The 26,212-nt window shown below is 43.5% G+C and overlaps 2 protein-coding genes across 2 annotated transcripts in view; both read left to right on the top strand.

Annotated features, from left to right (window-relative positions):
• Nucleotides 1-1,832: 1,832 nt before the first annotated feature.
• The window catches only part of LOC131679255 (myrosinase 1-like), a 31,012-nt gene continuing 6,632 nt past the window's right edge, over nucleotides 1,833-26,212 (top strand). The window contains exons 1-3 of the mRNA XM_058959954.1: nucleotides 1,833-2,224; nucleotides 2,284-2,817; nucleotides 2,871-3,418. Of these exons, the coding sequence (XP_058815937.1) occupies nucleotides 1,853-2,224; nucleotides 2,284-2,817; nucleotides 2,871-3,418 (1,454 nt within the window). The 5' untranslated portion in view covers nucleotides 1,833-1,852. The remainder of the gene's footprint in view (nucleotides 2,225-2,283; nucleotides 2,818-2,870; nucleotides 3,419-26,212) is intronic.
• Nucleotides 22,271-25,841, top strand: LOC131679260 (uncharacterized). The gene is made up of 2 exons (XM_058959968.1): nucleotides 22,271-23,145; nucleotides 23,438-25,841. The coding sequence occupies exon 2, from the start codon at nucleotides 23,442-23,444 to the stop codon at nucleotides 24,393-24,395; it is 954 nt and encodes a 317-aa protein (XP_058815951.1). The 5' UTR covers nucleotides 22,271-23,145; nucleotides 23,438-23,441; the 3' UTR covers nucleotides 24,396-25,841.

Genomic DNA, 26,212 nt, shown 5'->3' with positions numbered 1-26,212 from the left:
GGCAAACTTACGTGGGGAATCGTACCTCATTGATTCTAAACATTCTACCACGTGAACGATGGAACCATGTGGCCACTTACGATAACCCTGCGGATTGTGCGTCACGCGGTCTCACTCCAGAAGAACTTCTCACGCATCATATCTGGTTCCACGGACCGGACTGGCTAAGCATGGAAGCAGAACATTGAAAGCGGACGTCAATGAATGTGGTTGACGATGATTAGTTGTTGGAAACTCGCAAGGTAAGGGTAATGCAAGTGAGAGTCATAAGCGGCTCCAGCCGGTTGGCAACGAGGGGGGCACCCATATAAAATCCCATACAAACTTTGAACGCAATGCGCAAACCGAGAAAGCAACCAACCGCTACCAAATTTTGCGCAGGCATTTGGGACCACAAAAGGAACTCAAAAAGTGCTGTGCCCGCTAGTTTAAACCATTTTGAAGTTTTTCCATACAACCGCGAGCCACTCTACTGAGCATCGAACAGCTGTCGAGTAAACATCAACATGCGAGACATACCAGTATCCAGCTATTACGACGCGGAGCCACGTGTACTCTTCAGGTAAAAGAAGGTGACGTTGGAGAGCCAGTTGCTGTACGCACTCAGGTTAGGATGGAGTACATATATACGGTGGAACTAAATCTCGCTGAACTATCCCGCCATTGAACTACCACGATTGCCAGTGTTCGACCGAAGAAACACTCCCCGCCACCGTCAAAGACTGTTTTGCCAAGGAACTCATCCCCACCGTGCGCTAAAGACGAACAAAGAAAAAATAGCCCGATATGTACTGGAACATAGTACAGCTCGTGTTGGTGATAGGCTCGAGACAGACTTGATCTAGACATGTGACAACTTCGAATTCCCAGATTCTTCAGTATTCTGATTTTTAGGTCAACCTGAAAATAACAGGATTCCACCGAAATCCTTAGAAGGACTACATCAAGTGAGCTTGGAGTTGAGGAGAATTTCGTCGGAAATTTACAGAACTCTTGGAATGAAATTTTCAAAATCCTGAATAGCGTTCCATCATAAACATGGGCAGGACTCCCTCAAAATCTTGAGCAAATTTTCGCCAAAATATAGAACAGGATTCCGCAAGACTGCCATGTAGCACTCTGTCACAATCCTTGGTCAGATTACAACAGAAGGAACCAGAAATCGACTTTATGAGGGACCGGATTCTGTCAAAGTATATGCTATGTATCGCAAGTTTATAATTAATGACGTTTATGTCGCATATCAAGTTGCACAACACGAAATTACGGAAGTAACCGAAACCTGTACCAGAATTCAGCGACGGTCGGGAATCCTTCATCAGCGTAACTATTAGTATATAACTGTAGTCCATTACTGGTGGCAAACATGAGTTGAAGAGTTAGCGAAGACTATTTACATGCAAATTGAACACCTAGCCATCCAGTTATTGTTTACCTATACTTATTTATTCGATGAAGGAAGTCTGTTCTCCGCGATCAAGTTTCAAATGAATACTTTGGTTGGGTTTTTGGGATATAGCTAATCCAAAAATATTTTTTATTAAAATCAACCATCGCTAGAATTGAATCCGTCAGATCAACGAATCTGTACTTGATGTACAGTGTGTGAACATAATAAGCTGAAAACATCCAAATGATGATAATTGATAACGTGGTATTTTTGTATGCACCATCATTATCAGTTTCATTATAGGTATATTTTCTTTTACAAGCGAATGAAAGTATATGATGCGCACTGCTGTAAGCAAACGATCCGAATTCCCATAAGCAGTCCATTGTTTGATACTTAAAAGCAAACGACTTGATCGCGCAATCAGTTCTGTTTGGTGCCTCTTCGCAGATACTACGGACGATGGAGACACTGATTTGTATTTCGCTACTGTTTGGCATTCTTGTTCCTTTCACTGTAAGTCTTCACAGTGCAAACAGTGCACCAAAGATAGTTGAAGTACCAAGATCGGATTTGTTTCTCAATTTCAAACATAATTTATTGAGATCAATCGGAAATGAGTTTGCTGGACAGTTTCCATTCTTTCCATTCGGAGCAGCAACCGCAGCTTACCAAATTGAAGGCTCCTGGAGTGAAGACGGTAAAGGACCCTCGGTATGGGACACCCTAACTCATCAACATCCAGAGCTAGTAGTGGATCATGCAACCGGTGACGTAGCCGCAGACTCGTATCATCGCTTCCAAGAAGATATCGCTGCCCTGAAGGAAGTCGGCGTAAGTTGACTTTTTCTTTCGGTTAAGGTTATTCATCTTACAGAAAGTGTTTTTCCTAGATGCATTTTTATCGCTTTTCAATATCATGGTCACGAATTCTTCCAGAGGGAGACCTACCCTCGCTCCAACAGGCAGGTATTGATTACTACAACAATCTGATCGATTCGCTTCTGGTTGCCAAAATCCAACCCGTGGTCACCATGCTCCACTACGATGTCCCCCAGTACCTGCAAAATCTGGGTGGACTGGCATCTCCTTTATTCGTACGATATTTTGCAATTTACGCTGATACGCTATTTCGCTTCTTTGGCGATCGTGTCACGGTTTGGATCACCCACAACGAACCAATGGATTTTTGCGTTACCGGATACGGTAGCGGAAGCGAAGGCCCCCTAGTTTATGCTCCCGGTGTTGGAGAGTATCTTTGCGCTCATTACGTACTGCTAAGTCACGCGGCTGCGTATGATGTCTACAACAAAACATACCGAAATGTTCAAGAAGGGCATGTTGGCATCACGCTCAGTGGAAGATACTTCTATCCGGCAAACAATGCCACCGGAGCTGACGTAATAGATCGTGCGCTACAATATCAGGTAACATGTTTTCATGCCCTGAACGATGTTGTTTATAAGAATCTCTTGTATAGCTAGGATGGTTTGCTCATCCACTGTTCAGCGAAGCGGGCGGTTACCCTCCCATCATGGTACAGGATATTGCAGATCATAGCCTGCGTGAGGGACGCACCATATCGCGGCTTCCGGAAATGTCGGAATTCGAAAAACAATTTATTCGAGGATCAGTTGATTTTCTCGGTTATAACTATTACAGCAGCCGGCTGGTTAAATTGGATGAACGCGAGTACAATATCACAGGTCCACCTTCACTGGACAAAGACGCTGGTTTAGTGTACAGTGTCGATCCTTCGTGGAAGCGAGCTAAATCTAGCTGGCTATACGTGGTCCCGGAGGGTCTGCGAGGAGCATTGAACTGGTTGAAATCGGAGTATAACAACCCGTTGGTGTTGATCACCGAAAATGGGTACTCGGACGATGGTCAATTGGATGATCACGATCGGATCGAGTACTACCGAAGTCACTTGGTTCAGCTGTTGTATGCAATGGAGGATAAATGCAACGTGGTAGGGTTTACCGCTTGGAGCATCATTGATAATTTTGAATGGCTCAGAGGATACAGGTGAGTAGTTCAGAACCTATTTGGTTCAGCATAATAAATCTGTTCTTATCGATATACCGGATGGAATTAACATGATCATAGAATAATACATGTCATGCTACAAAATACATGACATTTACTTTATTACGATTAATACGAGGTTGGTTACCTACGTTATTTTGGATATATAGGATGGTTTTTAGGGTGCCACATAAAGTATTTATCCAATTTTTACTTTTTTCGTGGCATTAATATGGCCACCATCGCTTGGCTGTATCGAAGCCATGTGGTTCATAGTTGGTTCTCCTAAAAGGTAGTCGCAGAAGAGAGTTAGTACGTAGTATTCGAATGCGGGCTTGAAGATTAAGATCTTCTTCTGATCTTGTATTCCTGCGCACCCTTGATGGTGCAAAGGGCCGTTGTGAAAGATAGCCATCCTGGGCGATTGCCCGTTATCGCCTTGACCTGCTGCCAGGTGAAATTTTCGTCGACTTCTTTCATTTCCTTGTTGAGGCTGCGCCGCCATGAGCCTCTGCTGCGATGTCCTGCTGGGTTCCAGTATAACGCTTGCTTGCAGATTTCGTTTCTGCCCCTGCGCAGAATGTGGCCGACCCACCTCCACTTTCGTTCCCGAATTTTAGTCGCTATCGGCTTCTAATGACGTACCGCAGGTATCTACTGATGAAAACCTGCAGCCATTGCGTGTTCTCCACTGATACTCACCAGGTTTCACTGGCATATAGTAGTACAGATTTCACGTTCGAGTTGAATATTCGGATTTTGTGCGTCGACTAATCTGATTGTTTTTTAGAAATTTCTTAAATTCGCAAAAGCAGCCCTCGCCTTCTTGATCCGTGCTGCTATGTCGATCTTGGTGCCTCCATCAGACGCCATTTGGCTACCAAGATATTGGAAGCCTTCGACATTCTCCACTGCTTGCCCAGGTACCGTAAAGCTGGAAGGGTTGACCGTGTTTATATCCAACGATTTGGTCTTGTTGACGATGATTTTGAGACCTGCCGCTGAGGATCGATCGGCAAGATCATCAAGCTTACTCTGCATGTCAGAGCGCTGTTGTGCTAGGAGAGCAACGTCATCAGCCAATTCGAAGTCATTCAGATGCCTCATAGTAATAGGTTGCTACAGCAACCCACGATTTGGTTCACGGTCAATCGTTCCTACCTGGATCTCGTCGATTACGATGAGGAACAGTAGCTGTGATAGAATACATCCTTGCCTAACTCCAGCCGCGACCTGGATGGGGTCAGACAAGACACCATCGTGCAATATTCTGCACGAAAATGCCTCGTACTGTGCTTCGATTAGATTTTCTCAGGGACTCCCTTGCGTATCAGGTCTCCCCACATATTTTCGTGATTGAGACGGTCGAAAGCCTTTTCGTAGTCGATGAACACTAAGTAGAGAGACTCTTGGAATTCATTGACTTGCTCCAGGATGATACGGAGCGTGATAATATGGTCCGCACAGGATCGTCCGGCACGGAATCCTGCTTGCTGCCGTCGGAGAGTTGCGTCAATCTTCTCCTGTATCCGGTTCAGGATCACTTTGCAGAGAACTTTGAGAACGATACACAGTAACATGATGCCCGCCAATTATCGCATAGTCAGGTCACCCTTTTTGGGTACCTTCACTAAGTCGGCCGGAAAAGTCGCGGTGTCCCAGATATTGTGGAATAATTGATGCAACAGTTGGTCAGATACTACGGGGTCAGCTTTGAGCATCTCTACTGATATGCGATCGACCTCTGGGGCTCTGTTCGATTTCATGCTCCGGATAGCTGCTTCTATCTCTTGCAATGATGGAGCTTTAGTGTTGACGCGGGTAATACATCGAACCCTTGGCGGATCATGCCGAGTTGTTGGTCGCGTGGCCGACATTTAAAAAAGGTTTTCAAAGTGTTCGAACCAACGTTTCAGCTGGTCAGCGTGGTCGGTTAACAACTGTCCAGACGTGTCTTTCACGGGCATCGTAGCATTAATCTTTAATCTAAGGCGGTGTGAGATATCGAAGATTCAGGCGTTTTAGAATTGTAGAGCAATCCACTCTTGCAGAAACTAAGTCCGAGGCGAATAGGGATCGAGACCAGTCCCTCTGGATGCTGAGTGTAACGAGGTGTATTAGCTGGAAATGGTTTTCGTAGGTCGACAGTTGGAATCTGTTTAGTTGAGTAGATTAACGCGCAATAAAGCGATTTAAGACAGTATACGTCCCTGAAGTTTTTTTGCTATTCAGAAGATGAACCCCAGCTGCCTTGCCCACAATATATGAAGTATGTGGTTTGAACGTTAGTGCCTAATCCAAAATGACTCCAAGATCCTTGACTTGCGAGTGTCTTGGAATACTCGAGTCGAACAGACGGTAATTGAACTCGATCGGATGACGTTTCCGCGCAAGCGTGACGATTGAGCATTTACTCGGGTTAACAACCGCTCTGTTCAGATCACACCAAGCACTGAAGCTATCCAGTTCGCTTTGAAGAAATTCGGTATCGGTTGAATCCCGTATCTGTCGAAAAATCTTCGTATCGTCGATGAAGGAGAGGTTGGTTCTTGTAATTTGATATTGACGTCATTAAAATAGAGGAGAAATATTAGTGAGCCGAGGTTACTCACTTGCGGGATGCCGGATGTAGCGAGAGATGGTGCAGGTAGATAGTCCTTAATGCTGATTTAGAGTTGCTTTCCTTCGAGATAGGAACGTTCTGGCGAAGGAGTAAGATTCGCAGCAGCGGCCACTTGTGGCATGGAGCGCTCGTCGGAAACACTTGAAAATTGGTCGGAGAATAGCTGGCAGATTTTCTTAGTGTGGGTGCCTAAAACTTTATTTAATTACATGCATAACGATAACTCGGATTTTTTTCGCCGCTCATTCACATACTTCCAGAACGGCTTAGATATAGATCTCAGTTCACGCTCGACTTTCCGTAGGTGTCCGTCAGCTTTCCGAGGGTCGTCAGCTTCGCTGTCAGGTTTCCGAGGGTCGTCAGCTTTGCTGTTTGTATTCGTTGTTAAGTTGAACGTAGTGGTATCGTAATGCTTCGAGAAATTTTTGAATGCAGCTCGTTTGCCAATTTTTAATCATCCTACGACAGTTAGATGTCAGAGAGGAGCTCAGATTGTTCAATATCCACTCGTAGAAATCCATTGTTTGCTGGACACCATGTCAAGAGAGGCAGGTTGAAGTCGCCCAGAATAAAAATATCATTCGGGGCAGCAATCGATATCACGAAGGAGGAAAAATGTACATAGATCAGGCTGAAATGGCAAATTCTATCAGGTGGGAAATATACAACACACAGGAACAGCGAGCGACGTCTTATAGCTATTGAGGGCGTTGCAATCAGAGCGGTAGATTTCAAGAATTTGCGTTTCGATACCGCGAGTTAAACTTTTTGCCGCGGGGCTTACTTTTTAAAAAAAACAAAACGTTCTAGTTCCAGAGCTAAGCATAGAATAACTATATTCCCGTTAATTGCTTTACACCTAACCGACGATCACACTTCGATGACTGCTGCCTCAGCGCCTCGTGTGAGGGGTCCGTCCGATGACCGATGTATTGATTACTGTTGCGATGTGGAGTATTTTGCTGACCTCTCAAAATTCCGCGGGTGACGATATCGTTAACTTGCGCTGCAGTGAGAGGCGGAAGCAGGCAAACATTTCGACGTCAACCGGGCTGGTTATTGACTGTCGCCTTCTGACGGATACCGATGAATTCTGCACTTTTTGGCATCTGTGGTTGGTAGCATGATGATTCTCACCACAATGAACAAATTTCGGTTCGATGTCATCGGTTTAGTAGCACTTTGCAGTGGTATAATTCTTAGCACATCGATCACATGGCAGTTTTATGCCACCATGTTTAGTTCCATGGCCAAACCCAAGACAGTTCGTAACCTGCGTCACATCGCGATGTCGCGAATCGACATGGTTCCCACGTGACGATAATACAATTGCTGTCATTTACGTTGCGGTGACGAGTCATCGGGTAAACTGTTAGCGGCTCTAAGCTCAGCCTTGATAGCTACCGCGCCGAATGGCGACGATCTTGCCAAAACCACCTTCACCATTGCACCTGCTGGTATGTGCAGTGCTTCATAGCCACACCTATTACCGCACACCCTGCTTCCCATAAGCGTTAAGCGACTTAGACTGTCCTTCCGTGTTCCTCAGAGATACATTGCTCCTACGCGCATCCATATATACGGGCATACATTCATATATTCAAACTTACATGCATACATACATACCTACTTGGGGGCAACAGGGACAGGAAGGACAGGAGTTCAAGAGCTTAACGACCCCCGGCCCTCCTGTGACTTACCGCCAGTATGGGAGTTTTGCTAGGATATGGTGGTGTTGGGGCAGCATTAGGCTCTGTTAAACCTCTAAACAAAAGCCATAATTCCGAAAACACCTCCGACGAAGCGAGTCTGTGCCGCTTATGCTTAGATCTAAGATTTCAGCAATCAAAGATCTTAGCAATAAAAGCCCAACCGGATTGTCAACTGGCACATCAGGATCGACGCCAGTAACATCCTGATTACGGCATTCACAGGCGCGCTTCCTACTCCCTGAGTAAGGCAGGATGACGAAATGGCGAATGGGCTAACAGTAAGGCTATCTCCGTCCCATTAAAATTTGGTAGGTCTCCGGGTACGTTCAAAACTCGTCATCAATAGTTCACGCCGACCCGGCTCTAAACACTACTCCCCATGAAGGATAGTGTCAACCCTACCATGATCTCCCTGCTTGTATAGATAACCATGGGACCACAAGAGGCGACCACGTACAACGAGTGAAGATATCGGTCCGGAGTTGGCACTTAATAAAATGGAGAACAAACAAGAAACTCACACATACGGAGCTGGAGTACCGCTGCAGGTCGGAAGAAGAAACACGGGAAACAGCAAAAGCGCAAGGAAATGTGGCACAGAAAAGGAAAAAAAAAAATCTCCGGCTCGTCAGAAGGCGCCAAAGAGAAAAACCGTGCTCGTCAAAGGCAATGACGCGACGACGTATGCAGTACTCCTCAAGAAGGTCAGAGAGGATTCGGAGCTTATAGATTTGAGGGAAAACGTGATAAGAACCAGACGTCCCTAAAAAGGTGAAGTGCTCTTCGAGTTGAAAGAGGATTCCACTGGGTGAAGAAGTTAAAGCCTTAATAAGCTCGGAGACGGTGATTGTGTGCAAGGACCTGGATCAGATCACGACGGAAGACGAGATGAGAGGTGCACTGAAGCAGTATAAACAAGCGGAAAAATACTTCAAATGTTTGGGCTTTGGACATTTGACAGGGGCTTGCAATGGCCCGGATAGATCTATACTCCAACGGACGGAAACGACCAGCACACGGGTGGCTTCAATGTGACTGCAGGCCAACGGTAATGTAAATAACCCAGATAAATCTGAATCACTGTGACACAGCACAGCAATTGTGGCGACAGAAACAATGTGTGGCTTCGCTTTGATTGCAGAGCCGAATCAAATTCCCTTTGATATCGGTAACTGGGTAACGAACAGATTGGGAACGGCTGCGATGCAAGTTATGGGTAGATTTTCTATTCAAGAAGTGGTAGAACGCTCATATGAGGATTTTGTTATCGTTAAAATCAATGGCGTCTTCGTGTGCAGCTGTTACGCTTCTCCAAGGTGGACAGTGGAGTAGTTCAGCCTAATGCTGGATCAGTAAATCGAACAGTTGATCGGCTAAAAGCCGATAGTCATGATGGTGACTTCAACGCCTGGGCTGTGGAGTAATACAGTACAGTAACCAACACAAGAGGGTGTATCCTGCAGGAAGCTCTAGCGAAGTTAGACCTGCGATTGTGCAATGAGAGTTCCGTTAGCACATTTCGAAGAGACGGGAAGGAGTCTATCATCCTTCCTCACATCACGTCCTTCTGCAGCAATTTCCGTTGACCGATACGGTAGCGAATGGCCTGGTGGTATAAGCATATACTTCTCGCAAACTCTCCCATTCATGTTCGCCGTCAGTGAAGGGCTACAGCTTCACTGACGGCGAACATGAATGGGAGAGTATGCTAGAAGTATAAGCATATCGACCACCAGGCAATTCGCTACCGTATCGGTCAACGGAACCCTGCTGCAACAGGGAGAAGTATGATTGGCAATTGAAAGTGGAAGATGACAGCCTTCAGCAAAGACTTCTTCGTTGATGCATTTTGGTCGGACGACGTGACCGAGAACGAGGATGCGGATGAACTAACATAAAGAATTGTAACGCCACAATGCCGGGAAAACTGGAGCCACGCAATAGACGGTGCCAAGCTACTGGTAGAACGAGACACTCAGTACGCTATGCGTTGCTTGTCGAGCCAGAAGGCGAGCTCAGAGAACAGTATCGGAGCCAGATAGAGGAGCGCAAGGCAGCGATTTTTTTTTTATTTAGTCAAGCTTGTATGAAAATTTTGCAGAAAATTAAAAACTAAGTACAACAAAATTCTATTTCAAGAGCGTCTAAACTTATCACATTATTTTGTTTAATATAATCCAAATAACTGCAAATTAATTTTAGAATTTTTGCTCTTTTGAGAGGTCCTATGTTCTGCATAGTAGGGCTCTGCAGGTCTTCGAATGTTATTCTACGTCGCCCGGGAGTGATCGTTGATATGTTATGCAGCAGAAGATTCCAGGCCCGTGCTACCCGAGGGCATTCACAGAATTTGTGTTACTATGTTACAATGGACACACTCCTCTGTGTCTGCACGCCCTATTTTGAACAATAGACGCCTATGTTCGGTTTTCTCGTTTATATATCACTTTTTTGTGCAGACGTCAGATAGTAGTAATGTTTTTTCACGCACGCGTCCAATTCACTGCAGGGTTATTCCTCTCCACTTTTGGTACTTCTGTCATTGCTGTGTAATGCTGATGAATGCCCCCGGCTGACGGATCTTGTTTCAAATTGACAGGCAGATCGGTAAAAAGTTGCCTAACTTGTTTCAAACAAAGGAGATCAGAAGGAATAATATTTCTTATTTGTGTATCATTAGTTATGAATGATTTGTAGAATGGAGTATATTCAAGCTCTTGAATGTGTCCATTTAGCAAAAGAGCTTTGCATTTAAATGGAAGAATGTGGAGCTTTAATCCTCCTTGTTCTCGCTTTCGTGCAAGTTGTTGTATAGGAATGCGAGCTGCAACACCCCGCCAAAGGAATGTACCCATCGTTGCTGTTATTTTAGCAGTGTGTGCGCAGTACGGAGAGAGAATTGACGAGACATACCATATCTTTGAAGTCGTGTATGTGTTTAACAGAATTATCTTTTGGTGTAATGTTAACAGTCTTGTTGTATGAAGCCACACTTGTCTCGAAAACTTTTGTACTATTTCCTCCCCATTAATTCATGTCATGGTACGAATCGAATTGCTAAACACAACTCCCAAAATCTTGATTTGTTCTGTCGTGTGTAACCAAGAGAGGTTCATGAGATCGCCGTCAATGTGTCCAACGTTAATAGATGTCGTTTTCCTCAAAGTTAGCCTTGAACCTCGAGACTCGCTCAAAGCGTGAGAAGACGTCTTTCACAGACTCAATTTTAGTGAGAGATGTGACCAGGATACTTATATCGTCAGCATACGCAACGACGAGGTCTTGTCCACAAACACTTTCAAGCTTACTCACAAGCGGATGAAGAAAAAGGACAAAGAGATGCATACTAATCGAATCTCCCTGTCTAACAGATCGTTCTATTTTAAAGGCCGGAGTGAGATGACCGTTCAGTAGTAGGCGAGAAGACGAACGTTGACCAATTCGAGAGATAAAATCTACCAGCTCCGAGTTAATACCGAGTGAGCACATGGTGTTGTAAAGAAATCGCCGATTAACCCGATCGAACGCATGGTCCAGATCGAAAGAGATTAATTTTCCTTTTCGTTTTTGAGATATCAGTTGTGCTATTCTGTCCTTCAGAGCAAATTTTGCTGGAAATATATTACGATCGGGGTTTGAGCATTTTTGTCCGTCGCTTAAAAGTTTGTGAACTCTCAGTACGCTCTCTAATCTTGCCTTCAGAATGCGAGCAAAAATCTTGTAGTCGACGTTAAGCAACGATATTGGCCTATATGAACGAACAGTGTTATCAGTGTCCTTCTTTTTTACGAGAACAACTACTCCGTCGACGAATTCAGAGGAAAAAATTCCCGTATAATGCTTCATTTAATATTAAATTGAGCTCTCTATGGATGATGTCGAATGTTTTGAGGTAAAATTCTTTCGGGATGCCATCCGGTCCAGGTCATTTTCTCGATGCACTCGTCTTGATAGCGGTGAAAACTTCCATACTGGTAATTTCAGCCATACATGCCGCGTTCGTGTGGTCATTTTCCGGGATCATCCTGTCGCACTGGAATATGTTGTCGTTTACGCTCTCTCTCCTGTCATCCAGATACAGCTCTGAGAGATATTGGAAAATTTGCTGCTCTATTGCTTCGTGTTGATCTATCCATTCTCAGTGACTAATCGTGTGATCGTGATTCTCTTTCTTCTACGCTCACCCAGCTGGAATGTAGAGATTGGTTCCCCCGCAATGTACGTTTCATTTATCCTTGAGAACATTTGGTCGGTGTTAAGTCAGACCGGACTAAGTGACAAAATATTGATTTCGAGAAAAACGAGTTTAAAGTTTGAATCGTAGCATCATTTACATTATGATTGGAACTTAATTTTTTCCATAATTCTTGTTTATTGTTACATATTTCAAATCTGGCAAGAGTCGAATGTAGCTGACGAAATTCTTTATTCAATGCTATAGTTATCTCATTTTTTGATGTTTTGCGACTTAGTCCGGTCTGACTTAACACCGACCATTTGATGGAATTGCCTTTGCAGTGTCAGCATTTCGCCTTTCAGTCGTTTACTGGTCGTTAACAGTGCAGGATTGTTGTAATAACCGTCATACGCTTGTCTAAGGACGTTGGTGCTCACGATTGAATTGATTAACTGCTTGTTTAGAACTCCAGCGATAAAATGATTTTATCTTGGGTTTTACGTCCGAGATCCATCATGCTGTCCATGATGAGAAGTTCCGCCGTTGGCGAGTCCAGTATTCCCATTTGATGCTGAATTCTTCGAGTATTTCTGGAGTGAGGAGATGTGGACGAACCGACCAAAATCCGCGGCCTCTTTCCCTCCCAAGGTTTGGAAGACACATCCTTATCGTGAGAGCCTTATGGTCTGAGAAGGAGCAGACATGGGTGCTTGCCTCTCGCAGTTGATTTTCAAGTGATGCACTAATGTAAGCTCGATCCAGTCTAGAACTCGAGTTGTGCGAAATGTACGTGTGTCCTTGGAGTCGCGGATGAATTTTCTGCCACACATCGTGTAATCGGAGTTGTTGTACAATAGAGGTTTCTCGTCAAAAAATTTTATATACTAAAATGCTTCCTTTTTTACCCCTGAGTCGAAATTTCATATTGCCGCGATGATCAAGTGCCTCTAACTATTGAAAAAATAAAAAAATCGGCAAACTGCTCATTTAACCCCATATGCTGATGATCTATCTTGCCCCATTTCCCCATATTTTTACACCATTTGGATGAACTTCATGTGGGGAATTTGTCATCTCTTCATCTATAATGAAACAAAGATGCCAAATTTGCAAATACATCAGCAAATCTGCAGAGTTTCGAATTAAACTGCAGAATTTTTGTAGACTTCAGATATTTAGTAATACAAAGGCTTCACCATCCACTTGCAGCAACTATTTAACATTTTGAATTATTTAATTTATCATGGCACAATTCAATATTAATTCTTCAAAAGGGCTAAGGAGATTTTTGTAGACAAACTTATTTCGCTCATTTTTCCGCTGGCGAGTTGAATTTCATGAAAAGTACACGTATCAATATCTTTACCCTTGGTAGAATCAATTTCAAATCTTTTCTGTGTTGATATTATAACGAATTAAGAGAAATCAGCAAAACAAAAGTTTGTTTACAAATCTTATTAGCCCTATTCAAAAGTTGATATGGAATTTTTCTTACGCAAGTATCTTGTAGTAGCTTGCAGACTTTTCAGATTTTTGCTGCATACTATTGCATAACTCGATCTGGCATCAATGACGCATCAATGATTCATTCAACACTCAAAAAATAGGAACCTCCAAGTCAAACTGCAGAAATTGAATACTTTACGCTGACGTCACAAATGAACTGAGTGTTCATTTTTGACAGTTCACTTGTACTGTTTACATGGACTTAGAAAAATTCTTTACGATTTTCTTCGAGCGAATCTAGTCGTCCACAAATTTTTCTAAGTCCATGTAAACAGTACAAGTGAACTGTCAAGAAAAGTGAGGTTAGCTGTGCCAGTAAAGAACCTAATAGTGGATACGTTAATAACACTAATTTTAACCTGGCGCGGCACCGGAATTGACATCGGAAGTTTTGGGTGCATCTTCGTGGACTTGATTTGTAGGTGATATCTTTTTATAGGTGATAGTAAAATTAATCGCACCGCATCACGCGTACATTGAGCATCCCTGGTAGAAAACAACTAGCCCGAAACTAGCAGATTGTAAACATTTTTCTTTCGGTTGGACCGATTAATCCATCTCCAAGACGCAGGATCCTCCCGATACGTAGTATTTTACAACCCTACCAATCGAACCTCGACACGCAGAGGATGGTACTTCCATAATTGACATAGAGCGACGTGAAGTAATCATGTGCACTTAAGCCCGTGACTGTTTACATAGGGAAATGTTTCTCGTACTTCAACTTGTTTATTTTTCTCTTTACACCGCACATACATTATTATTGGTATATAATTAACTTGATTTAGAATCAATCGCGTCAATTTTTCTAGTCCTAACTGCTAAGGATAAGTTTTTTTAGTGAGCCTATCCCACCTGTTCGTTTTTAACTATCAGTCTGTTGGATGCACCTACTAGACTAACGTACTACAAACTCGGTTTAGTTCTTGCATGCTATGCACAAACTCGTCCTTATCGAACATTGCATTTCCGTTCAACCATCGGAGTAACTCGTTTTGCCGCCTGACTGCTACAACCGTTTCAACTGAAAACAATTCTCGAGTTAATTTCTTGTGGTGCGTTACTCTCTATTTTTCATTTTCCCCACCGAAATTTTCAACAGCCGAGAACATCTGATTTTGTTTATATGGGATTTGACTTTTCCGCTCGATCGGCTTGGTTACCCCGCCACCCGCGTTCCAAAGCGAAAGTGGAGCAACGTCAACAGGTAATACATCTTGAATTTTTTCATCCTTATCTCCGTTCAGAATGACGGCTTGAATAGCCACAGCTTGTCGACCAAAAGTTTAACGATTTTCCAAATCGAACAAGAATTTGATTGAGTTTTTGTACATTTTCGTGTCCGACGTTTACCGAAACAAATCCGAACACAGTGCTTGGTAGATCTTTGGTAGTAGATTCCATCCACTAGTGTCGATTTCGATTGTAGTCGCAGTACTTGATGATAATATAGGCTTTGCTCGTTCGCATGCCGTTCTCAAACTTACTTGCGTAAGTTACTCTGTGTATTGCCATATGTTTATCATCACTCCCAGGTGAGTATCTCCTGCACTATAGTTCTAATTCAAAGGTCAACATAGAAACTCCAATACTACGCCAGCCAGATTAAAATTCAAAACATTTCGCTCCCTCTTCTATTCTTGTACAATTCATAGGTAAATGTTACAGCAGTTATTATTAATTCATTATTAATTTGCACTACATTCAAACTGGCGATGAGTCCAGCATCGTTAATCTGAAAATTAAAATATCTTGAGCTTTTTTTCAAAACGTCATATCTGCAATGAGTTACTCTCTGTTTACTTTCTCTTTCGATTTTTACGGCGTCACTATAACACTTTTCACTTATTTTACAGTACAGATCGATAGGCGGTGGTTTTAACTAGCATATTATGCAAAGAGTTGAGGGATAAATGTTAAAGTGATCGAATTATTAACAGAAGAGAAAGTAAACAAAGAGAGTAATTCATTGCAGATATGACGTTTTGAAAAAACGCTCAAGATATATATTTTATTATTCGTACATAAGCCGGTGTCTGTGGTCAAGGGAGTAAGATATAGATATGACAAGTGGGTAAAGTTAAATAAAAAAGTGAAGATATGTACATATTTTGTTTTGAGGAGATTTCATTCATTTTCTTAGACATAATGTGAATTTAGTACTTACTTCTAAACGCCAGCCGTTCCTTGACGGCCTCATCCTAATCAGTTAGATTAACAAAGAGAGCTTCCGCCACAATTTACCGCCGGCGGGGAGTAAAAATGATAGAATATGATTCAACCCTTACAGCGCTCCGGCCAGTAAAATCAGTGAGAGGAATTTCCTTCCAGCAACAGTCCTTCTGCAGTACTCATGTTGATGTTCAAAATGTTCTGGTGCTGCTCGGAAATATATTCTGGAGAATCCTTTGTTAGAAGTCCGATGAGTTCGAAAACAAATTCTGCTGGAACCGGTTGGTCAAGTTTCGCTGATCGAACACGACTAGTCCGACCAGCAAATCTCCTAACAGCTGGTTTATGTCATGGCCCTCATCCAGACAGTTGTACACCAAAGGCGTTGTTTACAGACTCTATTGTACACCACTGAGAAGATTTTGCACGACTAAAGTACGATTCACACGATACGTTAGACTTCCGTCACGGTACGGAACGTCAACATTAGTTACACGCAACTAAATGGAGGCATTCACGGCACGTTTTGACGTACGGGACGTGTTAACGGGCACACGACAAACGCATTTAACTTATCCTGACGGAGCGATGTCGTATCGTTGACGTTCTTTTCTGTTGACGGAATCTGATGCATCGTCTGAATCGGGCTTAACTGACTGAAAATGATTGTATAAAATATGATACACACGACATATTAGCTCCCGTTAACAGAATAAAAAGCTAACGTTACGTCAGCGTTCCGTCAGGATTAGTTATATGCATTCACACATTCCGTGGGTTGATGTTGTATCTGAACGTATGTATAGGAACTGCATGTAACTAATATTGATATTCCGTTGACATGCTGTACCGGTGACTGAAGACAGACGGATAGTGTAAACGACACTTAAGCCAGATGCATTCTTTAAGAATCGTTATAGCGGACTATAGTTGTGATTGCTTCTGTATTGCGAATTTTACCCCTAAATAGACTCACAGCAAAATAATTTTGTCACACGAAAATATGCTCGCACTGTATCTACCATCGTTTGATTGTTGCGGTGGCTAACAAAAGCAATATTTAACACCCTCTCTAGGATTGTGCATAAGATGTTCGGTTTGTTTATTTGCTGTCCCCCGTGCAGTTTAATGTGAGAATATTTATTATGCTGCTTTCAAAATGTGCAGGAAAGTCTATCTATAGATGAAACGGGCAATACCAGTTTCCGGAAAACATCGAAAATTTCGAAACCTGCTGGGAGATTTTATGGAACATTGCAGAAATGCTAGGGCAGTATTTGTGTGGTTGAATATGATTCATTGAATTTAATTGAATTCCATTTGGTGGAGTTTGGTTTTTATTTAACAGCTTTGGCACAGTGCTGATAACCTAAACAGGTTAACGTATTTCCGGAGTTCTGTTAATTTGACATGTATTTTAGTCAATTGACTCTGAAGAAATCTAGCAGCTTACAAGCAACACAAACAGAAAAAAAATGTAGCAATGAATTCAAACACGTAACATGAATGCGAAATAAACAAGTTTTTAGTTGAATCCTGACAACCAGTGACCGTTGGGGAAATGCCGGTTCTTTGGTTTGCTGCGATTGTTGACAATGTCAACAGTGTTTGATGTCAGCTTGTATCATAAAATCATCGAATTTGCGACCAATCCCTTAGCTTCGAACATTATGTTTCGTGACTTCATCGTAAACTGATTCACTGCACCATCGATAATCAACCGCTCCTTGTCGCAAAAGGACACACTTGGGTTTTGCCCGGTTGGCTAGGTCGTTGGCAATGGCATTGTATACAAAATGCCAAACTTGACAGAGTGAAGTTCATTCAGCTTATTAACTGTCATGAATGAATGTTGTATCGCGATTCACCACTTCATTTACTGTGTTCCCGACAAAATAATAGAAAATGTATAAAACAGTGCTGCCGAAACGTATATTTCGCCTCTCACCATTCTTGCATTGGTGAAAAAAATATTCAACATTCTTGCAATTTTCATTTTTCAAAGTATCATAAAAAATCCAGGAATCGCCAAAAATGTCTCATTCAAACAAAAATGTTTATAAAAACATGATATCTTTCGAATAAAAATAAGAAAAAGAGGGGTTAGGTCTGACGAGAAAGGTCTATTGATTGTAGGGCTGCACTTCTATTAGGGCCGGTAGCGTCACATTCTCGAAGAACACAGTTAAAATCACCAGCCAGCCATGATGAGGTGATCGGTATTGCCCCGTAGATAATAAGGGACGGTGCTATTAAAGAATTAAATACTTTCGATGATTATCTGCGCTAGCTTGAGACTGCTGTCTTGGTGTTTCAGAGAGAGAATCAGATATTGTATTTGGTCTAAAGTCTGTAGTTAGGGTAGCCTCTGGTTGCCGAATTAGTTAATGTTGTTTTGGAGCCTCCAGGGGAGGTGGTGGAGTCATTGTAAGAGTAGAGCCTTGTTTGGATAGCGTTCCGTTTTTTGGTTTAGTTGCCAGATTCCTTGTGAGAGCAATGGCTTCTTTAGTTACGCTTGCGTATGATGATCAATTGTTATCTTCTGATACAACATTTCTTTGTTTTGTACACAGGAGATTCCATTGTGTATAAATTATCCACAGTGACGGCACGTTTGATGTTAGCCGTAATAAGAAAAGCATGTTGTTTCTCCGTCAATTGTGATGTACGACTCGACATTTTTCTTGACGATCATTTTCACCAGACGAATTCCAGAAGGGAGGCCCCCAAATAGAAATTTTTCGTCCCACAAAAGTTCGCGAATAGATAGCACGTCTCCATAATCAGTCATGGCTTCAGCGATTCTTTCGTTTGATACATTCCCAGATAGATCATGTAGTTTAACTTCTACAGCTCCGTCCTCCAAGGTCGTTTGTCTTGATAAAAGCACATCCGAGATTACGACTGCACTGGATACGTACGATTTGCTCTTTCTGCAATCCGAGAGTTGTGCATATGAAGTGATGAAGCTCTTCAAACGAAGGCACATTCGCATAGTCAATGCGGAATGTGTTTTCACGCCGACTCATTCCGACACTGAGACGCCCGACCGATACTAATTTTTCGGACTAATTCGCCCGTTTAAGACTTCCGCTCGCGAGAATAAAGACTTCTGCTCGACTCGAGAGTTGAGCGCAAACTTGCGATTCGGGAAGCTAGGGTCGACAAAGAAAGAAGGAACAAACAGAAACGATCGGCAAGTGACTAACGATGAGCTTGCAAAAGTATAGGAGTGACTAAAATCAAAGAAAGCTACGATCCTGGCATACCCGGGCGTGTTCAGGATAGTGCTGAAGAAGTGTCTAGATACAGGCAACTTCCGCGAAATGTGGAAGGTATAGTGGTACAGCCAAAGCCAGGGACGCCACCGGACGCTCCGGCCTATATGTTTGCTGAATACATTCGGAAACCTCCTGAAAAGAATCATTCTTAACAGGCTGGCGAAATGCACGGAGGGCGAGCGCGGACTTTTCAAGATGCAGTTCGGATTCCGCAAAGGAGCATCGACAGTGGATACCATTCGGACAGTGCTTGAGAGTGCGAAGAAGGTATTTAAACGGAGGTGAAGAGGAGATTAATATTGTGTCACGATAAATGCGAAGAATGCATTTAACAGCGCCAGCTGGGGAGCCATCGCCGCAGCGCTGCACAGAGTGAGGGTCCCCGACTATCTATACCGGGCCCAAAAGAGCTACTTACAGAGCAGAGTACTGTACCAGACGAACGAAAGGCAGAAGTCAATGCGAGTGACAGAAGGGGGGGGGGGGGGGCTAGTCTCACAATCACGTCACCTTGTGACTAGAATTTTTTTCTTCCAGTTATAGGTGACGTGACCAAGGATGCAAAATGCCTACCTTTTCTACGGCTGTAATATTTCTGCACACATTCTCCTTTCTCATACGACGCTGCTATCGTTCGCTACTGCATGACGCCCAGCGTTGTACGGCAGCCTGTGTGCAAAGCAGTAACATGACAAAAAAAATACTGCCCCAGTACAGCAACCAGGCGCAAGCGGTACAGCGTCTCTTTCCTTATTTTACACTTTTAATTTTATTAATTACAAACGACGACAATGAATGCGGTTCATTTACGCCACGACCGGCATCAACACTTTCGTGTGCGGGCATCTCCCTTTGACTGTGCACAGAAAAGTGTACAAAGCGAGAAGGCAAACTTTACTCCGCCACACTCTCACCAAGCATTCGGAGTAAAGCAGCAAAACAAAAATGTATTTTACTGCTGTATGGAAAAGTGTACTCGGTTTGGCTACCGTTCTGGCAAGAGCAGTAGTGATGCGTCGCTGTAGCGGGCTGTACGGCTTGTGTAAATGGAAATGTGCCGGAAGAATGCAGTTTACCGGCACCGTTCGCATCCCTGGACGTGACTGTGAGAATAGGGCCCCAAGTGTTCCTCAGGACGCCATTGTCAGTTCATCTCTTTGGAACGGGTCTTGACACTGCGGTACCCAAGCAAATGAAAATCGTGAGTTTCGTGGACGACGTGTCACTAACGGTAATGGGTGAAGAAGTGAAGGTGTATGTGACGGAGACAATGGACGCGATCGAGAAGTGGGTGGACGGGGTTAAGCTGCAGATAGCTCACTATAAGAGGTAGGTGTTATTGGTCATCAACTGCAAAGCGGTTCAGCGGATGTAGATTGACCTCGGAGGGCACATGATTGCTTAAAAGGTGCAATTGGAAGTGATAATCGACAACTGGTTTGGCTTCAACAACCACGTCGACTACGGATGCGAAAATTCGACGAAGGCAGCGAACACAATGGCGAGGATGTTTCGTCTTCGATGTTGCGGTAAGGGTTCCCGCATGGAGTGCGGCACCAACCAACTAAGCGGAACCACGAAAAGCTGAACAGGACGTTCCGACTGATGGCCGTACGAGTCGATTCAACATCAAACGAATCAGACTAACGAAAGATGTTTGTCGGAGCAGTAAAGCAAAACAAACTTGTTGAAAAAATCCACCGCTTGATTATCGCATCCATTTCCTTTGGGTCTCGTATATGAGACGATCAAGGAGCTCTACTGGCACGTGTACCAACTATCTGAAGCAGTGGCGTAGTAAGAAAATTTCTCGGGGGGGATATAAATTTTTTTTGCATATATGAAAAAATGTTCAAAAACATTCTGAGCAGGAAAAAAATGTTCAAAGCCAACAACTCAGGGAACGGGTTTGGGTAGTCAAGGTTAAGCTGTTGGTATAGAATTAATGCTCTTCTTCTACGAGAACAATCTGGGCGGCAAACTTCAGACTGTCTAATTTACTGAGCCCTTCAGTTCACTTGTGCAATTCAGCACCACTTCCTCGTTGAGCTTCCGACTGGTTCGCGAACTACTCGGTCTAGTCCCCGACGATAGATATAGCCTACTCCGACGAAAATTTCCCCGGCGAGAGAAGTTCGAAAGCTAGCCAACCAGCCAGGTGCTGCTGTCAGATCGGCGATTCCGGTAGAGTAGGGCATCCGGTTTGCTGGAGCCCCGGCGCGGCTGGTGATGTATCGTCGCGATCTACGCGGTCTCGTTCCCGGCGGTGAATCTGACTGTCGCTGACGGAGAGGTCTCAGACGAAAGAAGTTTTCCCGATACAGATTCTTATTTGGTTTCAGTACTACAACTTCTTGAGCCCTTTGGCTCCGTGACATGTGCCATTTAGCACCGCAACTACTTTAAGCCCTTTAGTTCTCTTCTTGGGCCATTTAGCACTACTTCCTTGATGATCCATTCAGCTCCTCGACTTGTTCGCGAACAACTCGGTCTATTCCCCGACGATGGACCTGACCTACTCCGACAGAGAATTCTCCGGCGAGAGAAGTTCTCCCGAGATCGAGCTGATCAGCGAGGTCAGTTCGGCGATTCTGGTGAAGCAGGGTGTCCGGTGCACTGGGGCGCCGATGACCCGCGACTAGTGGTGTCTCGTCGCTGTCTACTCAGTCTAGTCCCCAGCGGTGAATCTAGCTTACGCTAATGGAGATTTCCCTGGCGAAAAAAGTTCTCCCAATTGTAGAGTTGAGAGCAGAAGTAACAAAGAGAGAGACAGCTATATACATGCAAACACAAATAAAAGAGCAAGGAGATAGGACAAGAAAGCAGGTTGAACTTTAATGCGTGTACTCAGTATGAAATATAGTTTCGAATAAGCCGGACGTATACGGTAGTTTTATTAAAGCAACAAGACTCCCCGGACAGGATCCTACAATTGGCACAGTCGATAGGATTAATATTAGTAAGTAGTTTTTTTTTTCTCTTAACGACTTGGTCGATTGATGAAAACGTATTAACTTGGAAATGAGGAATTAATAATTGTGTTAGTAGCATTTTGTTTCGGCGTATATTCGAAGAACAAGATTATTTTTTACGGCAATATGGCCGCCAAGGCGATCCTGGGAAAAAAAAAACTTTCTTCATCGGTAATCGACCGACACATTCAACGTGGGGGAATGAGATGGGAAACGAGAAATGTTACTAATTTATGTGTGATGGATGCAAAAAGTGCTAGTGTGTGAAAAGCATAAGCCCACCGTCGAAGGGTGCTGAACACATACCATTAGCGGAAAAAAAACGTTAAGCGAATTTGTCTTCATTAGAGATGTGTATATAGTGCGTTGAATATCATAGCAAACCGAGCGAACCAACTTGTCTTGGTGAAAGACTGAACGTTCAACGCAGTCAGTGTGGGACCGACCCAACCATCATCGGATCGCGGGAGAGGGAGTAAATATGAGCCCATTCGCAGAGAGTGTAGCAATGTTACTAATCGATGTGCTAGTGTATGAAAAGCATGAGTCCACCGTCGAAGGGTGCAGCACGCACACCATGAGCGGAAAAAAAGCGTTTAGCAAATTTGGTATTATCAGGCGTGTGCATAGAGTCCGTTGAACATCATAGCAAACCGAGCCAACCAACATGGCTGGGCGAGAGACTGAATGTTCAACGCAGTCAGTGTGGGACCGACCCAACCATCATCGGAGCACGGGAGAAAGAGCAAATACTAGTCCACTCGCAGAGAGTGTAGTAGATCCTTGTATCTGACAGCAAAAAAAACTGAGACTGGAATTATCGTAGCGTGGAATATTCACGAGCCCGGTAGAACCATAGCAGAGAGAAATAATTTGGTTGAACGTCGTAGCTAAAGGGGTCCAGCAATAAAGCTGAGCGAGTGAGACCGAACGTTCAAGATCGTAAGGGAAAAGAATGCGGGTCCCTCACGATTTTAATTGAAGCAAGGCAGAGCGAGAGAGTAATATAAAATCATTTCAGAGAGTGCCCTTCCATGCCAATTGAGATTTTGCGAGACTGGTAAGCGCATCACAGAAAGTTCGTTCAGTGAGACTGAATGTTCGAAAAGTGTAGCACACAACCGCGAAAAAAACTGACGGTGGCGTGGAAAAAAAAAGTTTTATGAGCCCGATAGAAACATTGTTAGAGAAATCGTCTAAACTTTAGAAAATCGAACCACAGCCACACTGAATCAATACAACTTTACGTACGTCGCAGTTGGCAAATGTAAATCTAATACGAAAGTAAGTCAAAGCACACCACTGAAAAGCATGTATGACTTCGCTAACGATATGAAAATGGATAGAATTCCTTATGCATCGTAGTGTAGGTCATTGTGTAAATGAATAATTTAGTATATGTGAGAGACCGGTGACATAGTATGGATTCCAACGTGATTATGCGTTTCAAATGGGATTGTCTGGGGCAAATGGAATACAAGTGTTGCGTGGTAGAATGGAAATAGTAAATGAAAAATGGTGCGACTGGAATATATCCTATTGAATTTTTTTTTTTCGTTTCTTAATTCTTTTTTAGAACCATGAACGATAACGATTGGCCACTGCAACTCTTCAATGAGGCAGCAGATTCATCAGATCTCAGAAGAGAATGGGAGGAATGGCACCGTTCCTTTGAGCTCATTCTAGAGATGAAAGGCATCGAAGGTCAGCACGAGAAACTTGTGTTGCTGCTAGCTCGGGGAGGACGTGGATTGCAGCGCATTTTTTACAATTTGCGACCGGTGCCAGAAGAGGTATATCTGGACCCGGTTCCAGTACCACTGCTACCGAAGGAAATTCCTGAGTACGACAACGCAGTTGTCAGACTGAGCAAATTTTTTATCGGGAAGCGTAACGTTCGAATTGAACTTGAATTATTCCGTACGATCAAACAAGCAGAAAGTGAACCGTTTAGTCAGTTTCTACTGAGGCTGCGCACACAGGCTACACGCTGTGAATTCCAAGAACGGGAGGAGATCGAAATTCTACAGCAGGTGACCATGGGAGCGCTGGATGAACGGGTTCGAGATAAAGGACTCGAAGGAACATTGGATCTTGATGAGATCTCTAACTACGCTATGAACAGAGAGATGCTCCTTAAGCAGAAGGAGAAAGCGAAGGCTTCGAAGGAAGAACCAGCCGTGATTGCAGCGGTAAAGCAAGACTGGGTTGCTAAAGCACCTTTTCGAGGAAAAACAAGAGCACGGTCATTGAATTACAGCTCGAGAAGCATGGGTAACGAGTGCGATCGATGCGGATCATATCGCCATTTTAGTGATGGCGTAAACTGCCCAGCCCGGAAGGCTCGTTGTAATAACTGCGGAAAGATTGGACACTTTGGCAGGAAATGTCGAACCAGTGCTAATAAAAGATGTGGTAATTGGGATACTTGGAGGCAGCCGAAGGTTGGAGCTAACGCCGTTACTTCGGATCATAATTGGAATGAGGAGCTACCTCGTCGCCCGATTCCGGAAGATATCCAACAGGTAAAATGAACACATTTAAAATGAGGGTTGTAGGATCCCAGTCTAATGAATTCAATTTGAAAACAAAGAAAAAGCAAGAGTTGATAATAAAGATTGATTAACAATAAACAATTGTACTTATTAGGTTACATCACAGCCTCTCGACAATGGAATCATAACGTGCCTAATCAACGATTTTCCCGTTGAATTCCTTATTGACTCTGGAGCAACGATTAATACGATTACCGAAGCAGTTTGGACGGAACTGCTGAGGAATAAAGTCAGAGTATCCAAACGAAGCACTCGGTGCGATCGCCAATTCTCTTCCTACGCTAGTGAGAAGCCCCTTCGTGTGCTGGCAACAATTGAGTCTAAAATTTCCATAAATCCTTGTAAGCCAACGACTTACGCGGAGTTTTTTGTGATAGAGGGGTCTAACAAGTCGTTGTTAAGTAAAACAACTGCTGAAGAATTGAATGTTTTGAAAGTTGGCCTCAATGTTCAACATGTGGAAGAAAACATAAAGCCCTTTCCAAAGTTCCCCAATATTCAGGTGAAGCTCTCAATCGATCCGTCAATTCCACCAAGAAAACTCGCCTATTTAAGAATTCCAGAACCTATGAAACATAAAGTTGACGAGAAAATCCAAGAAATGCTCAAACAAGACATCATTGAACCGGTTAGAGGCCCGCCTGATTGGATTTCACCCTTGGTGGTTGTACCCAAAGGCAAAGGTGATGTTCGGCTTTGTGTGAATATGAAATTCCCGAACCAGGCAATTCAGCGAGAGCATTATCCGATTCCTGTAATCGACACCTTCTTAAACGAACTACGTGGAGCCACATATTTTTCAAGGCTTGATATGACCTCGGCGTACTACCATCTGGAGCTTCATCCTGATTCGCGTAACGTAACAACGTTCATGACGAACCGTGGATTGATGCGTTTTAAGCGACTCATGTTCGGGGTAAACTGTGCCCCGGAAATATTTCAACGAGTAATGACGGAAATGTTGGCTGGTATCCACGGAGTTGTAGTTTATATAGACGACGTCGTTGTTGCCGGGAGAACTCGTGAGGAACACGACATCAGATTGCAGAAAGTATTGTCCGTCTTGGAAAGCAACAATGCAAAACTTAATTTGGAGAAGTGCCTATTTGGAGTGACAGAGCTGGAAATCCTAGGGTTTAAAGTGAGCTCCCTAGGAATACGCCCATCTGAAGAAAAAATCGAAGCAATTAGAAACTTTCGACTGCCAGAAACAAAAGAGGAAGTCCGGAGTTTTTTGGGGCTCGTAAATTTTATAGGTCACTTCATTCCAGATCTGTCTACTCGTACTGAGCCTCTTCGTAAGTTCATCCGTGGAGAAAACGAAACTTTTGGGGAAAGTCAGCAAGCTGCTTTTAACGACCTTCGACAAGAACTAACAACAAAAGTAAGAATGTTGGGGTTCTTCGATCCTAAAGATATGACCGAGCTTTACGTCGATGCGTCTCCAGTAGGGTTGGGAGCCGTACTAATTCAACGTGACGAGGTAGGATGTCCAAGAATCATAAGCTTTGCCTCAAAAAGTCTGACAGATGCGGAACGAACGTACCCTCAAACGCAGCGAGAGGCACTAGCCGTGGTATGGGCGGTAGAGAAATATTACTTGTATTTATTCGGACTTCGCTTTACGATTTTCACGGATCACAAAACACTTGAGTACATCTTTGAAGGGAAATACAGGGATGGTAGGCGAGCCTGTTCGCGAGCGCAGAGTTGGGCTTTACGCCTCCAACCCTATGACTTTCAAATAAAGCATATCCAAGGAACCACCAACATATCAGATGTACTGTCTCGCTTGT

This window comes from Topomyia yanbarensis, chromosome 1 (genome assembly GCF_030247195.1).
Source record: "Topomyia yanbarensis strain Yona2022 chromosome 1, ASM3024719v1, whole genome shotgun sequence".
Taxonomy (NCBI): Eukaryota; Metazoa; Arthropoda; class Insecta; order Diptera; family Culicidae; genus Topomyia; species Topomyia yanbarensis.
Note: the sequence above shows the minus strand (reverse complement) of the source record. Positions and strands in the feature narration are given on the sequence as shown.

Bases quoted from the DNA above. Each gene is read 5' to 3' on its own strand.
- LOC131679260 (XM_058959968.1), top strand. From the start codon at position 23,442: ATGAACGATAACGATTGGCCACTGCAACTCTTCAATGAGGCAGCAGAT.